Source organism: Poecilia reticulata, linkage group LG11 (assembly GCF_000633615.1).
Source record: "Poecilia reticulata strain Guanapo linkage group LG11, Guppy_female_1.0+MT, whole genome shotgun sequence".
Classification (NCBI taxonomy): Eukaryota; Metazoa; Chordata; class Actinopteri; order Cyprinodontiformes; family Poeciliidae; genus Poecilia; species Poecilia reticulata.
The window spans coordinates 4487673-4503643 of NC_024341.1; the positions used below are offsets into that span (position 1 = coordinate 4487673).

General features: G+C 39.8%; 1 protein-coding gene across 3 annotated transcripts in view; it reads left to right on the forward strand.

The window, feature by feature from the left end:
• Positions 1-364: 364 nt before the first annotated feature.
• The window catches only part of nt5c1aa (5'-nucleotidase, cytosolic IAa), an 18478-nt gene continuing 2871 nt past the window's right edge, over positions 365-15971 (forward strand). Inside the window, exons 1-6 of one of the 3 annotated variants that reach the window (XM_008421387.2) lie at positions 366-719; positions 834-1039; positions 6693-6737; positions 10272-10439; positions 10527-10656; positions 15600-15722. In XM_008421387.2, the coding sequence (XP_008419609.1) occupies positions 884-1039; positions 6693-6737; positions 10272-10439; positions 10527-10656; positions 15600-15722 (622 nt within the window). In that variant the 5' untranslated portion in view covers positions 366-719; positions 834-883. Of the gene's footprint in view, positions 1040-6692; positions 6738-10271; positions 10440-10526; positions 10657-15599; positions 15723-15971 lie in introns of all 3 variants that reach the window. The other 2 variants (XM_017307292.1, XM_008421388.2) reach the window with 2 other exon arrangements.

The following is a 15971-nucleotide window of genomic DNA, read 5'->3' on the forward strand; positions in this document are numbered from 1 at the left end:
AACGGCTATTGGGGGAATCCAAGTAAACAAACAAACTGGAAAAAAAGAAAAAATTACATAAAGTGTTAAAATAATAAAAGCAAAACAAATAATCCACTTGCCTCTTGAGCGACTCATGGCTATTTTTATTGCGCCTGAACTTCCCATGAGCCTCTTAGGCTAAACTGCACCGTCAACATGAGGTCAGCGGAGGCGGGGTCACGCTGAATAAGGAAGCGGGCCTCTGATTGGTCAGCAGCAGAGGGGAACAAATCAAACCAGAGAGAAGAGAAAGAGGGAGAGAGAGAGTGATTGAATGGGACAGAGAGTTACAAGATGGGAAGGGGTTGAAGTGAATGGGTTGGTGGTTGGGGGGGTGAAGGGTAGAGGAGGGGTGGAGGGGGACAGGGAAAGAGAGAGAGGTGGCAGCAGATGGAGCGCCGCACAGCCTGAAACACTTTGACCAGGGACAGGCAGAATGTACGTCTGCCTGCGTCTCTGTGCGGTCAAACTATCACCCAGGAGGGACTGAGTGTGGGATAATAACTGTGAAGCGTCTTTCATGTCCTCTGGATTGGATGCTGAGAGCAGTAATCCTCTTGGGAGGGGGAAAAGAGAGAAAAAAAAGAGGCTGGTACGGGGCAGAGAGCACGAGAAAGAAGAGGGAACTCTTCAGTGTGATTTAAGGGCAGGTGCAAGCAGACCTCTCGTGTGCACATGAACTTTTGGTCCTGACGTATGTGAGTGACAGAAAGACATTTTCGTTTATTTAGTTTCACCTTCTTCCTTTTTTTCCTTCTTCATCTTCTTGTTTGAGAGGAACACGGTGTGCCGTTCTTTTTTTTCCCCAAAAGTAAGAGTGTAGGGGTTGACAGCTGTGGAGGCTCAGACAGAGGGACTGTCTATGGTGAAGATGAGTCTGGATGCTGTACAGGTGATGAGTGGACAGGTCAAGGAGCTCAAAGTTTCCCCTTCGTCCAACGGAGACGCCAGAGGCTCCTGGGAGGGGAAAGAGGAGTTCGACCCCAATCAGCTGGAGCTGACCGCCAAACCGAAGCCGGTGAGTGTCACAAACCGTGGTCGCAGTTCGGATTGGATTCTGTTCTAACACAATCATCCCTCTACGCTCTGAAGCGCCGCTTTCTGCAGGTACAGGTTTAAACGTAGATGTACACCTGAAACGTGTTGGTTTGTCTTAAATCGCGGCGTTTGGATGTTAAGGTCGGGACTCGGGACATTGTGTATCAGTGAATCTGCAGGTGTCAGTGACGGCCTCTTACTCCGTTACAAACCCACTGCCAGTGGAATTTCAGACGGGCACATCCAGAGACTTACGTTAACGCGTGACCAGTCGTTGGGCTTCTCAAACGTCATGTTTACAGGTTCAGGTCTGCAATCAGCAAATTTCTTGCATTTTCTTTCCACTTTATAACACTTTTATTTTTGGTAAAGACCACTAAGAAAGTTGAATGTAAATTTGATGACTTCATTACTTTTCAAACCTCAGAAAATATGTATTTCCTTCTCTCAAGAATAGAATAAATCTATGTAAATATTAACTGTACATAGATAAACCACACTGTCTCCCTTCAATGAACTGATTCAAGCTAGAGTTCGATAATTGTTTAATTTTTCTCTGAAATATTTTGCCCATTTGTAGGCTTTTATGTTTTACAAAATAAAGGTTAACACAATGCTAACCCCAGTTAGTTTTAAACATAATGGTTAATTTATGCAACGCAATTTTAACTGTTCAATAAGAAAAAAAAATAATTAGAATTTATTGTAAATCTCCTAAACAGCTACCTGACAGTTGTCTGTTTTCTTTTTTATGAATGTGAAAAAGTAATTATTTTTAGTTTTAAAAGAAAACCTTCTCAGAATATAAACTTCATATTCAAACTTTATTTCGACAGTATTAAGTGGTCTGTGATTGAATTCTACCTAAGTCACTTACCAACAATCATTTTACAGATTCCACAGAATATATAATCCCCCCAGGGACTTTAGAGTAGGCGTATTTCAAGCTAACAACAGTTAGCTTCAAATCAGGGTTTTTGCAAAGCTATAATAATATTCAACAGTAGAAGAAGAATAGTTATTTCATTCATTTCTGACATGGCAAACAAATCTACAAAACATATTGAATAAGCATGTTTCTTGCTCTGCTAAAGGTCTTTAAACACAAAGATGTTTGCTAAGATGCTAGGCTAACACTAGCTTGTTTCTCTGTTTTGACCACTTGATTCTTTAACCTGTAAAATGTTTCCTTTGTAAATTCTAGTTTGTAGACAAAACTTACAGAAAGACCTATTCTATATATTCAGCACATTATTGTCAATTTGGTGTAATTATTATGACCAGGTAAGGCAGGTGGACTGCGGTCAGGTCTCTCCCACATGCCTGTCACTATGCTACTGCCTTTGCTAACTTTCACAATGGTTATCACCCAATTTTGCAGCAGTAATTTTACTTTTAGTGCCATTTAGTGAGAAAGTATAAAGATGATTTGTTCAAAAACTTTCTTTGGTGGAAGTTGTGAACAAGCTGAAGTTTCAGTCACAGTTCTGAGAACCTTCAGGGAAGTAAAGCTGCTACCCACAGGTTAGCACGGGAAGCTGAAGTGTCGCAGCCAAGGGCTTAGGGCTGTTTTAGGCTTTGAAAGATATCAACATACTGAACAGGATGTACTGTTGTCTGTAGCACTTTTCAAGTCCAATTGAATAAGCCTTTAAGTCGTCTCTGGGCGACTCTAACAGGGATTCACTGTAGTCCTATTGCTAGTTTCATAAGCATGAAGCATGAAGTTTCATAAGCATGAAGCAGAAGAGAATAACAAATAAGTGTAGACTATAAAATGCAAAGTGGTATGAAGCTAAAAGTAGCTAAATGCTGAGTAATCTCTGCTGGGTGAGGATTAGTGTATTTTCAGATGAACATGTAGGCCCACTGATGATTGTGCTAAAATATAAAACCACATATTATTGTATAACATCACTTTCAAATTCACAGCAGCAGCAGCACAGAGATATTAATGCCCCTCTGTCATACAGTGTATACATAACAGCATTTAGACGTCTAACAAAAAGCTCATTTTCAGATTGTGTTACATAAACAGAATGAAATATCTTAAATTTCCAAAAGTGTTATATAGCTACTCGCATTTAACCTATTTTGCATCTAAATAATCTGCTACTTGCACATCAAAACAACAACAAAAAGACAACATAATTAAAGTAATAGTTCAACAGTTTGAATGTACACTGCTTAGAGGGTAATAGTTTGTTTCATTATATTTTTAAGAGCTCCTTTAGAGGCACAGCAGTAAAATAAGTTTTATGGGTGAGACTGTACATTTATAAACCAACAAGCTCTTATATGTACTAAGTTTAGTATTTTCACTTCCCAGAACACCCAAAGCTTTAAATTCAGCAAAACTTTTAAAGCAATAGCTAATGTTAATTCTTAAAAGGTAATTTTCTAATTTTGTTCAACAGCTAGATGTACTGTAGCACCAGTGCTAGCTTGTAAACAAGCAGATAGCAGAAACAACAGACTGAGCTTCAGTTTAGCTAAGTTAATAACTCTTTTCTTATGTAACAGTCCTATAGATGAATAATAGATGAATAAACTCAAAGTGCTGCCGTCTTGAAGATAATTAGCCTTTAAAAGCAGCCCTATGACTGCTTTGTTATATAATATTTTGAAGTTCATTAGATTATATTTTAAAATGTGAAATAAAAAATATGAGCATTTATTTACTTCTTATCAATAGCATTAATAAATTGAATAAAAGTTGACAAATAAAAACCATTTTGTTTTTCTCTGTGACTTCAAAAAGCTACTTGCTAACTTACTGAGCTAGCAAGCACGGCTAGCACTTTGTAAGTGATAAAAGGGGGAGCAATACAGCAGAGAAATATCATTTATGTAACTATTAAAGCTAAAAATATAAAGAACCACCAGTATACACAGCTCTACAACCTCTGCACTTTGGGGTCAGTTTAGGAGGCAAAATAATGAAAGCTAACTTTTGGTTTGGCTAATTCTTGAAAGACTCCTGTTTCCAGTGGCAGATCAGGGTGAAGAACATCCTTTAACCAAAACTATATGAGCATTATACATCAACTATTCACAATATAATGACCACAGACAGTTGAACTAAACAATATTAAAAATCTCTTCAGCATGGAAACTATTTGTCAATATGTAATATTGACAAAAGAGAAAAAATTGGCAAGTTCAAGAATTTGAGCGAGTTTGACCAGAATCATGTAACTGCTGAAAGGTTCAATGTTGATTCTGATGGGAAGGTGTCAGAAGTGCACCATGTTTTGTTGTGTATGGGTTTTGTTTTGTTGTGTAGCCACAGCCCAGTCAGAATTTTCCTGCCAAACGTAGATGGGAAGAACACAAGCTGTCAGAGAAATGTTCTGCTTTGGTCTCTTTCAGCTCCGTGCCTCCAAGCAAAAATGGTTCAGGAAGACTTTTGTCTATAAATTCCCCACATATTAACCAAACTGAGTATCTGTGGGATGTGATGGACAGACAAGTCCATGGAGGTCCAATCTTGTAGTTTACAGAACTTTAAGACATCTGGAGCTAAGATTTTGGTTCCGGATGTCACAGCACACATTAAGGGTGCATTGACACCAGGTCTGTTTAGTACACTTTAATCCAACTGTGGTTCATTTGTCTAGGAAGTCTGGTTCACTTGGGGAGGTGTAAATGCGAATCGAAATCTGATGGGGAGCAAAAAAAAACCCCCAGAAAAAATCAAACTCTTGTCCACCTAAAAATCCAGGTGTCTGTTCGATTAAAGTGAACACTGGCGCAGTTCAAATGCACATATGTGAATGACAAACTGACCAGAAACCGCTCCCAAAGCAGGTAGTGAACTATAGCACAAGGCATCTAGTTCTAGAATCTAAATCATCTAGAATCAAGCAAACGCGTGATTCTAGTGCTAGCAGGAGAGATGGCTAGTGGTCTCAAGCAACAAAGGAGAAATTGTGCAACTGCTTAAATCCGACATTACTCCATTTAGTGAAGAAGGAAGTTGTGCTCATTTCTTCTTCTGGGATCTTCATTTCATGTCCTTTAGCTGTTCTTGGTGCAGCGCCCCCACTAGTGATGGGGTGAACAGGTTTTTCAAATTGTTGTGTGAAAGCGAACCACAGCAACTGAAAATCTAACAAATTTTTCAGTTTTGGTCCCCAGTCAAACCGAGTCTACCGGACGGTCAGGTATGAAAACTAAGAGGTCTAGTAGAGCCAAAACCAGATCGACTTTGGCAGCAAAAAGGGAACCAAAGACTCTATTATGAAACAGCAGCTCATAATGTTATTCCTCATATGTGTGTCAAACCAATATGCAACAGCCTTAAGCTTTTAAAGACACATATGTCTTTTTGCTTACAGAAAGCACTAAATTTGGATCCATTGCTGTCCACAATCCTTCAGTTACTTTACTTTATTCAGATACGTGACTTGAGGCTTGCTAGCACAGTGTTAGCTTTGGAGTACGCAGTTGATTATTGTTACCTCTGAGTCTTTTTGGCTTTGATTTTAAATGTTCCCTGCAATTAGGAAATTATTGTCTCCATATGAGCTATATCAGTGGAAGCTATGCTGCTTGCTGTTATCTCTGAGGAAAGTTTTCCTTTATGATAAACCACTTTACTTCTGGGAACAGAGTCACGTTACGGTGGACTATGAATAAAACACTTCCAAAGCAAAGTACGCTATAATAAGTAAAAGGACCACAGTGCCAGGTGTCCCAGTTTAGATCCGATATTTATCAGTGGTCTAACACTGTTTACTGTAGGATTTCTGTCATTCGTTGGCTATCAACATGTTTTTTTTTTTTTTTTTTTCAAAGAACAACACAACTCGGCCACTAAACTGTTGTTTATTGGCCGTGTGTACAGTCACACGCCAGCGTTCCCATATCTGCCCAGACTTGGACAGGCTGCATCATCACTGGCCTTTACCTTATCTATAAATAGTCGCGGTCTGCACTCACCCAACTACTTTCTGCTCACACTCTCACCTCTTCACTCCCCTTCTGTACTCCAGAATCTTTCTGGAAATTTGTGTCTTTGGTATGTAAAAAGAAAAGAAAAAGAAAAGATGAGTCAATGACCAGGATTAAACACAGATGTCACAAAAGTTCTGAGAGTTTTCATATAATGAGAACAGGGTTGGGTTTAACTATTGGAAAAACATTAAAAAACAAGCAAAAAATGTTCCTAATTTGCACATATAGTCGCCCTTTAACAGTGGGTTTCTGTGAAGAAGAGTCCCGCGCCTGACGAATTCCCTCTGGGGCAAAGGAGCCCCGCTGGGGGAGCGGGCAGGCAGTTAACACTTCCAGTATCAAATCACAGCAAAGAACTGGACTCCGCCTCGGTCGTCACTCCCAGACTGTATAACATGTTATTCATAGAGTCAACTGACTAACGGATAAACTGCACCAAAGGATTCGTATGTCCCGCTAATCTGTCACAAACCACATCGTTGTCTGCAAACATGAAACTCTGAGGGTGATTTCACCTCCTTGCACTCTAAAAACTGGAGTTATCTGCAGTAAATGACAAAAAACAAAAATGTAAACGTCTTCTAATAATAATAATAATAATAATAATAATAATAACAATAATAAATGTGCAATCTTCCTTCTGCTGAATAAAAACAAACTGTTATTCTGCTAAGGTGACAGGCAGACGGGCCCGGAAGGTGGAGGGAGCCGTGTTCTTCGTAAGTATGTCCCGTCATGACGTTGTGTCTGAGCGAGCATCCGTGCCGACCATTCACCCCTGCGTGTTAACCTTCTGTGTGATGGCTGCATGATCGCACATGGACCCGTGCTACTAACCAACCGCTTGACCCGATTCATCGTCACATGTGTTGTGCTGATTTCACACTCTGAGCTAATGAAGCCTGTAATGTGTGTGCACCTATGTGTCACTATGGCTGGGCAATCTGTCAAAATGGCACCAATGGAGCACATGCGCGGAAAAACACTTTATGCCTTTGAAAGAAAAACCTAAATTATTTAGGTACATTTATAGATAAACAACAATGTGGCATGAATTCATCTGACACCTGTTAATAAAAACGGGCCTTCAAAATGACTCGGTAAATATGACCCGTCTCTGAGAATTAAAAATTATTTGTAAAATTACAGCGGTTCTGTGATGGCCCCTGGATAATTCTGTCATAATAATCAATAAAATCTACTTACAAAATGTTAGATTCAACACAAACTGTTTTTTTTTCTATTTTTATGGTAAACAGAATCACTTCGACTCAGTGATTTGTGCTCTAAAGAACTCTTTGTTTTACCCAAAACTGTTTTTAATTTGCTGTAGGAAAACTTGACTAAATACACCAAATGCTTTCAAATTAAGACTCACCAGGATCCTGTTTTTATTGCTGAAAATAGACACAATATTTTTTTCAGTTTTCTATAATTGAGCCCAAAATAATAAACTCAACGCCTTTAATTAACAAGAAAAATGTGCAAAAATCATTTGAAGTTCCTAAAAAAAAATCTGATTATAATAGTTCAAGCTTGTTTTATTGTTGAGTTGCTATACAAAAGAAAGGGTAACATTTTTGGTTACTGTAGTTTTTAAAAATTGGTCATGTTTTGCCCCCATACTCTTGTATGTTTGAGCTTTTTTGGGCCCAGCTGACAAAAAGTTTGGACACCACTGTAATAAATCAGTTTATTGCATGATGAAGAGCAGTAGGCTTCATAATCTCCATTTGCATGTTTGTTTTCCTTCTCTCTCTCTTTCTTTCTACCAAAGACTGGATGACAAGTTTTCTCCGTCTTGATTGAGCCCTCCCTTTCTCCCTTTCTGTTTCCTTAGTGTAATGAGGAGCAAACTTTTACGTCGGTCACTTACCAGACACATGTTCTTGTACCAAAGAGTGTAGCATGAGTAGCTGAGTTATTTAAATGGAATGACTTTGGAGTGTCACTTTGTTAAGTAGCAGTTTTGTCTGAATTCTCCATCTGAGACCAGAGGTACAAAATGCTTTATGTGGAAGAAAACACATCCATCAATGCTACATTAATTTGGTGTTGATGAATCCAGTGATGACATCTTTGGAAAGAGTTCTTGCATCAAGTTCAGTTCAATTTAGTTTCATTTATGTAGCTCCAATTCACAACAAATGTCTCGAAGCAGTACTTTGCAAAAAATAAATTATTTTTTTTTAAATCATAAATTTTTTTTCAAACATACATTCCAATTGACCCTAGTGATAAAACAGTACAGCGAGCTCAGATAGTCATTCAAATAAAGTAGTTTAAAAAGTTTCCATCTCAGGAAACCCAGCAGGTTGCATCAAGTCATTGACTAGCAGCAGCCACTCCCTATGGACCAACACGAAGCGACAGCAGGAAATCACTCCAAACTTCCAGCAGAACCTGGAACCAGATGTAAAAACAACTGGGCCAAACACACAACCCTGTGGAACTCCACAAGTAATCCTGGAGAGTGAAGATGTATCGTTCACATGAACAAACTGTAATCTGTCGGACAGATGAGACTCAAACCGGTCAGCTCTGCAAAACACAGAGAAACAATCATAAGCTCTCTATGCTCACTCACTACACCAGACACCAGGCTATGCTGGCATTAAGGGAAATTAGCGACATTTTACAAAGACTAATGGCTCTTATAACAGGTAAATAAATTGTTTTCCATATTCACCTGTTATTTCTTAAAGTGGATCATTTTTCACCTTACAGTTTAAGTTTAGTTTTTGCTCAGATGAGTCCTGTCATGGCCTTGACTGTGTGTTACCAGGTAAGTGGGTAACATGTCAGCGGCAGCCGCGCGGTGACGGATCACAGCTAAATGCATCAGCAGCAGCTCAGCGCTCAGCTGCGGCCCGTCTTTCACAATCGTGCTGAAACACAAGCATGCAGACGCCTCAACACAGAGTCCCTCTCCTCACCACAGGAACACTCTGCTGTTTACAGACAATTACATCAGACCAGGGCTGTTTTGTGTTTCTTGTTTGGGTGAAACCCAAGTCGTAGTCACAGAAAGAGGGCTGAAATTCAGCTTTACAAATTGTTGCTAACAACTATATTAAAATGAGAACAACTACCTCAAGTTTTTTGTTAACTTCTGATAGATTTCTTTTGGTTTTGCTTTTTAGCTGATCTTAAATCAACAGAAAAAAATATAAAAACAGTAGGGTTTTTGAGTATTTAATTTATTAACGGGAAAAAAATGTATTCACACCAAGCTGGCTCTATATGCAAAAGTAAAAACCTTTGAACCGTAATAAGACCAAGCTGATATCAAGTATTTGTGTCAATTGCAGATTTTGTTTAATTCAGCCACTTTGGAGGTTTTCCAGCATGAACAGCCTGTTTAAAATAATCTCACGACATTTTAATTGAATTTTTGTTCTGCCTTGGACTAGGCCACTTAAAAGCTTTTAGCTCAGTGTCCAGTGAAGTCTGTCTAATCTCCGGTAAATTCTTATATTTGAAAACTACAACTTGTATTTACTGCAGTTATCTTTTTCACTGCACTTTATTTATAATAGTACCTCCTCCTACAATAAGGGATGTTTACACTTATTGGTAGCGCCAGTGGCTGTCCACTTGAAGTCTAGCACCTTTTTCCAAGCGAAAGAAAAGATGTTACACCTTTGCTCTTATGTAACAGATCGTACATGTGAGCCGTGGACAGCATACACACACACACGCACACACACCTACACACACACACACGCACACACACACACGCACACACACNCACACACCCCCCCCACACACACACACACACACAAACACACACACGCACACACACACACACACACGCATACACACACACACGCACACACACACCGTGAGGCAAAGTCAAACAAGCACAGCCACCAGTGTTCACCCAGTGGGTGCAGCTGTGGGCACTAATTCCTGCTGCCCTGGCAGGAATGTTGCCCTCAGCCTCCAAACGGCAGCGTAAACATACACATCAGGTAACATGATCGGCGTCCTGATCTTTCCTCCTGAGTCTGTGGAAGGAGAGGGATTTAGGAAAAGTATTCAACATAAACCAAATTATACCAGCACAATGGGTTCAATCTATTTGTAAACCAAATTTGATCTATTTGGTTTATAAGGATATAAAAACAGGGCTTACCCCCTAATTTCTCCTGCCATGTATTATAAAATTGATGGACTGATTTTGTTCTTCTCCTTTTAGGTTGATTCTCACATTCACTCCACTCTCAACCCAGATCTCTGTTTTCCTTCAGCCGAAGCCAGAGAACGCCGTGACGGTGGCCGTCTCTTCCCGGGTCTTGTTTCGGACCGAGCGGGAGCAGAAGGTGTTTGAGCAGAAAGGAGTGGAGGAATACCTGAGATACCAAATCGAGCATGAGAACGAGCCCTTCGCGCCGGGACCCGCTTTTCCTTTCGTCAAGGTTAAAGATCTGCACAGATTTCTGGGGTGTGATGGCGTTTGAGTTGAACTTCTTCCAGGGTGACGGTTTCTAACGCCCCTCTGACAGGCTCTGGAGGCGGTCAACACTCGCCTGAGGGAGCTGTACCCCCAGAGTGAAGAACTGTTCGACATCGTCCTGGTGACGTACAACCACGCCCATGTTGGGATCCGGCTCATCAACACCATCAATCACCACAGTAAGTTCCACAAAGACGAACATTAATTTGAGCATTTTTTTCATCTGACAAACCATAATCAACATAGTAGCTTTTACTGTTTAGTGCTAACAGTTAGCTAATCATCTCACTGCACATGTTGCATCATCCTTTTAAATATAGGAAAAGATAATGACATTTTCTGAGCTTTTGAAGGAGTTAACTATGAAATCTTCCATGTACATTTCTCTTATTGAGAATAAGACGCTACAATCTGTTTCTGCTTTGGTCCAAAGTGTCATTTACTTCCAAGGTAGGTGGAGTTTGGAAATCTTGCAGCTGAAAATGGAGGAACTGTCTTTCTTGTGAACAAGGGGGTGTCTTTCTTACTATTTCAAACACATAGTAGATAACAGGAAATGTTGTTACTTTGGGAATATGGAAAGGGTCCAAAAGCAGGTTAGGACAAAGGAAGCCATAGATGAGGAACAAAAAACACTTTCTCCTTGCCAAAAAACAAACCAAAAAAAAAGCAGAAGAGGCAGAAACCAAAAAAATACATAGCTGAGAGTAGGAAAAGCAACTTTCAGAGCAATAACTTCATGAGGAGTAGGAGGATGCTACTGACGGTATGCTCGGACACAAAGAGTTTTCTTATGGTATGCTGTGATTTATATTTTACAAACAAATGTTTTCCCCGGTAATACGCAGTTTGTCATTTCCTGCTGCCGTAGGTAATTTGAAATGTTACCACTAGTAAAGGAAGTACGGACACATTACCTGAAAAACAAAAACACCAAGGAGGAACGAAGGTAAAAGTGAATCGCATGACTTCTGTCTCTGGTGAATCCCTTCTGCTGTGCAACTCTCTCAGTGTAGATTGTGATTAAGCCCAGGGTCAGGGGTTAAGATTAGGTTTGGGTCTTGGGGTCATTATCCATTCGGGTCATGGCAGACAGACCCAGACTTCTCTCTCCCCAGCCATTCGGCTCACTTCCTCAGAGGGAATTCCAAGGAATATCCCGGCCAGCAGAGCAGCATATTCCTTCCAGCCGGTCCCGAATTTTCCTTTGGGTCTCTTCCTGGATGAAGATGCTGAACCAGACACCCGGGTCATCTCAACTGAATCCTCTAGATGTGGAGGAGCATGGAAGGAAATGAAATCAAGGTCTGTGAGTGATGAAGGCCTATGAACATGGACTGGATGTGTCTTGTATCCACTGTGTCCGTCCATCGTCTTTACCCACTTGTCCTTACAGGATCGTGGGAAGCCGATTGAGGATTCTTTGGGCACAGAGGGGGGTATTCCTTGGATAGACCCAGTCCATCACAGGTCAACTCATAGACAGACAGGCCAATCAATTAAGTGTTAAAAATCACTTAGAGGTTCATTAAACCTCACATGCATATGTTTGGATCGTGTGAAAAAGCTCGATACCTGGTGAGAACCCATGCATGCAGACAGAGAACAAACTCCGTACAAAACAGATGCTAGGTCAGGTTTTTATCCCAGGAACTTCTTGCTGCAAGGCAACAGGGCAACCAGCTGTGCTACTCTGCTGGGATGGATCCCAATACCAGATCTGAACATTGCACACACGACGATCAATCGAACGTACTTTTGTCTCTGGACTGTGGGAGAAAACTAGAGGAACTTGAAACAAATCCACAGGGAGAACATGAAAAGTCCACACGCTACAGCCGAGCCTTTCTTGACCTGAGGAAACCATGTTTACCACTGCAGTCGCCGTGGCAACCTGAATTTAGAGCCGTCCGTCTTCCCATCAACTTCGACCGGTTTCTCTGTCCCTGTTAAAGAGAACATGGACCACCACATGTTTCTGTTTCCACTTGTCAAAAACATCTTAAACCACGTATCTTCGCCATTCTAGATGTGGAGGAGTTCTGTTACTTACCATCCCTGAAATGTACAATTTAACTATATATTGTGACAAATTCCAAGGGGTATAAACACTATGTTGGGTACATTTCAGATGATCCAAAGGTTGTGTACTGAAGCTGACGCAAGTTGTGCTCAGAGATAAACAGCGGAGTGTATGGACAGCTGAGTGACTGGATCCTTCCCAGGGAAAATCTCAGACCTTCTGGTGACACTCTCCGCACAGACCGCTTCCTGTTCAGTTCCTCTAATGTTTTCAGATCCGCGGACCTTCAGGCTGGGTCGACTTCAGGATTAAGTCCCACGGGACGGAAGAATAATCCAAGAGGGCCGAAAGACAAACAGCAACGAGCAAAGACACCAAGTACAGCAACGCGCGGCTTCGCAGATGCTTTTACGTTTGATGTCGTTTTTTTGGCTTCCTTTGTGATGAAGCGCATGTATCAATGCAATGACCTCTGACCTTCCCTTAGAAACAGTTTCTTCTCCTAATCCTGAAAAGAATCGAAGCATCCAGGAGAATGTGATGCATAATCTACTTGCAATAAAGATTTTATGTCGTTTGAAAGAACATACATGTGGGACTTATGTAAGCGTTTCCCAAGAAAACCTACATGTGGAAGCACGGAACAGATCCTGTGAGAGATGAACATAAACATCTAAAAGCTGGACTTTATTGAGGCAACAGTCCGTCTTTGTAGTCCTGCTGATTTCCTGCTTTGATATGATAATGTTTTAGATCCTCTGAGCCAGAAAATGAATCCAAGATGAATAATCTGAAAACATTCATGCAGCCAGGAAACAAAAAAATAATGAAGAGGACTTAATTCCTTCGAGTCCACCGCTCCGTTACTCGTCAGCCACTGGCTTTGATGACTTAGATTTTTTTTTTTTTTTTTACCTTTTTTGTAATGCTTCTTTTTATGAATGTATTTTTTAGGTTTCTAAACATTGATGTTATTATTATACAACTACAAAACCAGAGTTATCTTGTATGCAGGGCCAAGGTGAAAGAGGTTGCACACTTTCAGTGTTGGCAAAAAGTAATGATAAATTTACCTATTAAAATGTTAAAATATGAATAAATAGCAATGGCTGCAGTCAAACCTCTTGAAGTTACATATTTTTAAATATTTCTTTACATTGATGTAATTTGGCTGAATACAGATAAAACAGCTGATTTGATTAATAAAATCATGTTTAAGAACACGCCTGTGATCTTGAAGGTTTTGTTTCTACAGCCTGACAGAAAAACGTTTGACTCGTGTGTTAGAGATTCAAAAACATGAGAAATTATGTGGTGGTAAAATAAAACAAAATAAAGGGGTTTCTGGTGACGCTGTATTTTTTTAGATTTAAATTAAATATAAATGTAAAAGCAATAGATGCAGTTATCAAGTATCTAATTTGCAAAGTGGTTACGTCACAAAAGTGTGAATGTTTTTCTTTCATTTATTTAGGGAGAATTATAAGATTAAACTATTTATTTGGTGTTTTATTGAAAATACTCCACGTTAATAGTTAAAATTTTGCTTGTAATGTCTCCTTCGCTCCTAATAAAAAATAAAATATATATATATATATAATAAAAAGAAAATACTCCATGAGAAAGTAAGATTTGCTTTTTCTTTTTCACACTTCAGCAACCTTTATACATGTATATTTATTATTTCTTAAGTTTGGATCGCATATTTAACATATGTTTTGTATTTCTAATGGTGCTTTTGCATATTTTTTCAAAGCCAGTTTATGATTTTGATCATAAAAAAGTACAAATAGACTTTTCCAACCCGAGGGGTAATAACAGAACTGTGTTCACATGGCCCAGTCAAAGTTCAGACCTAAATCTTATTGAGAATCTGTGGCTAATGCTATCCACTTTGACAGAGCTTAATGTTATTGGAAATGATATTCTTTATCAATCCACTGTGATTATGACCATATCCCGTCACATCTCTCACCCTCATTAACCTTCTGTTACTTTCCGTAATGTTTCTCTGCTTTCGGGTTCACTGTGCTCCTTTCTGAACCTTCTGCTCCTCCTAACTTCTTCTAAAACATTCCTCCTGACCTTCCTGTCCGTCTCTCCCGCTCTGCTCTTGTGAATATCCTCTCATTCCACCCGGGAGAGAGGATAGGATCTAGAATCATGGATCTAGTTACTCTCTGTCAGTGTTCTCCCATTGTTCTCCACATGCCGTGTCTGCTCTGCTCTTTCCATCGAGCCACAGCAGCGAGTTAAGATCCCCGCACGACAAAAAATAAAAATAAAAAATGCAAACAGACACTTTGGACAGTGTCCATCTTTTAAGCGCTTGTAAGTTTATCCATGTCTCCTGAGATGATTTATTTCCATTTCAGCTTCTGCCCTAAACACAAACTCGGTCCCTACAGCCGTGTTATTCAGCAGCATTTCATATTAACAACCAATAATCCTAAAATTATTATTGTTATTAAAATGTAATTAAGTTTATAAGATGCTTATTTAAAGGGGCGGTATTATGTAAATGTTATTCCCTCATCTAAAATGTAAGTTGAGTGTTGCTTTGATTCTTTCATGAATGTTTTAGAAATCATTTAATCTCCCACGGCAACCATTCAGCTGAGCAAAACGCTTGGCTGTCAGAGCTGCAGTTTCCAAACTTCTGAGCTTTCAACCTCCCACTCAGCTCCTTCAGACTAGCAGCAATTAGCAAACACTTAATTGGTGGAACTGAGTATCTGCTGTGCTCCTTATATGACCTACTTCTCAGTGAAACGCTGGTAAAAAAAAAAGAAGAAAAAGGTTCTCAAAGGATTAATAGAGGAGAGATGTTGTGATGACTTCCTGAAGGCAGAGTTTCAGAAAGAGCAGGAGCTTTTAAAGAGACAGAGGTCCAATTTCAAGGCATTAAATCAGGAAAAAAAATTTCTCTTATATTAGATATTTATAGAATTTTTCAAACGTAAGGTAACATAGTTACTTAACCATGCTATAAAATGACACTTAAACATAATACTGCCCCTTTAAGGAATGCTGACATTCAACTCCACGGTATGCAATGAAATAAAAAACCTTGCTGCCGTCTGTTGGTCTCGTTCCCAGACTTATTTATCGAGAGGTTCTGTATGACCGGAGGAAGCAGTCCGATTGGCTACCTGAAGGCCTGGCACACCAACCTCTACCTGTCTGCTGACGCTGAGAAAGTCAGGGAGGCGCTGGCTGAAGGTAAGAACAAACTGCTGCACACACAGCGACGATCTGACGGCCATTTGGTCTGTTAGGTTGACGGTATGATGCTTAGAAGGGGCATGGGAAACTTTGATTTCCAGGTAATAATTCAAACTGCTCTCCATTTTATGTAAACGATTACAGGAAAGCTGCGTTTTACTTTACTTATCTGGTGTATATCTGTACTATATGGGAGCTCTGAAATCAGGAGAAGAATGCCAAATGGTCGTCGAATATATATATGTA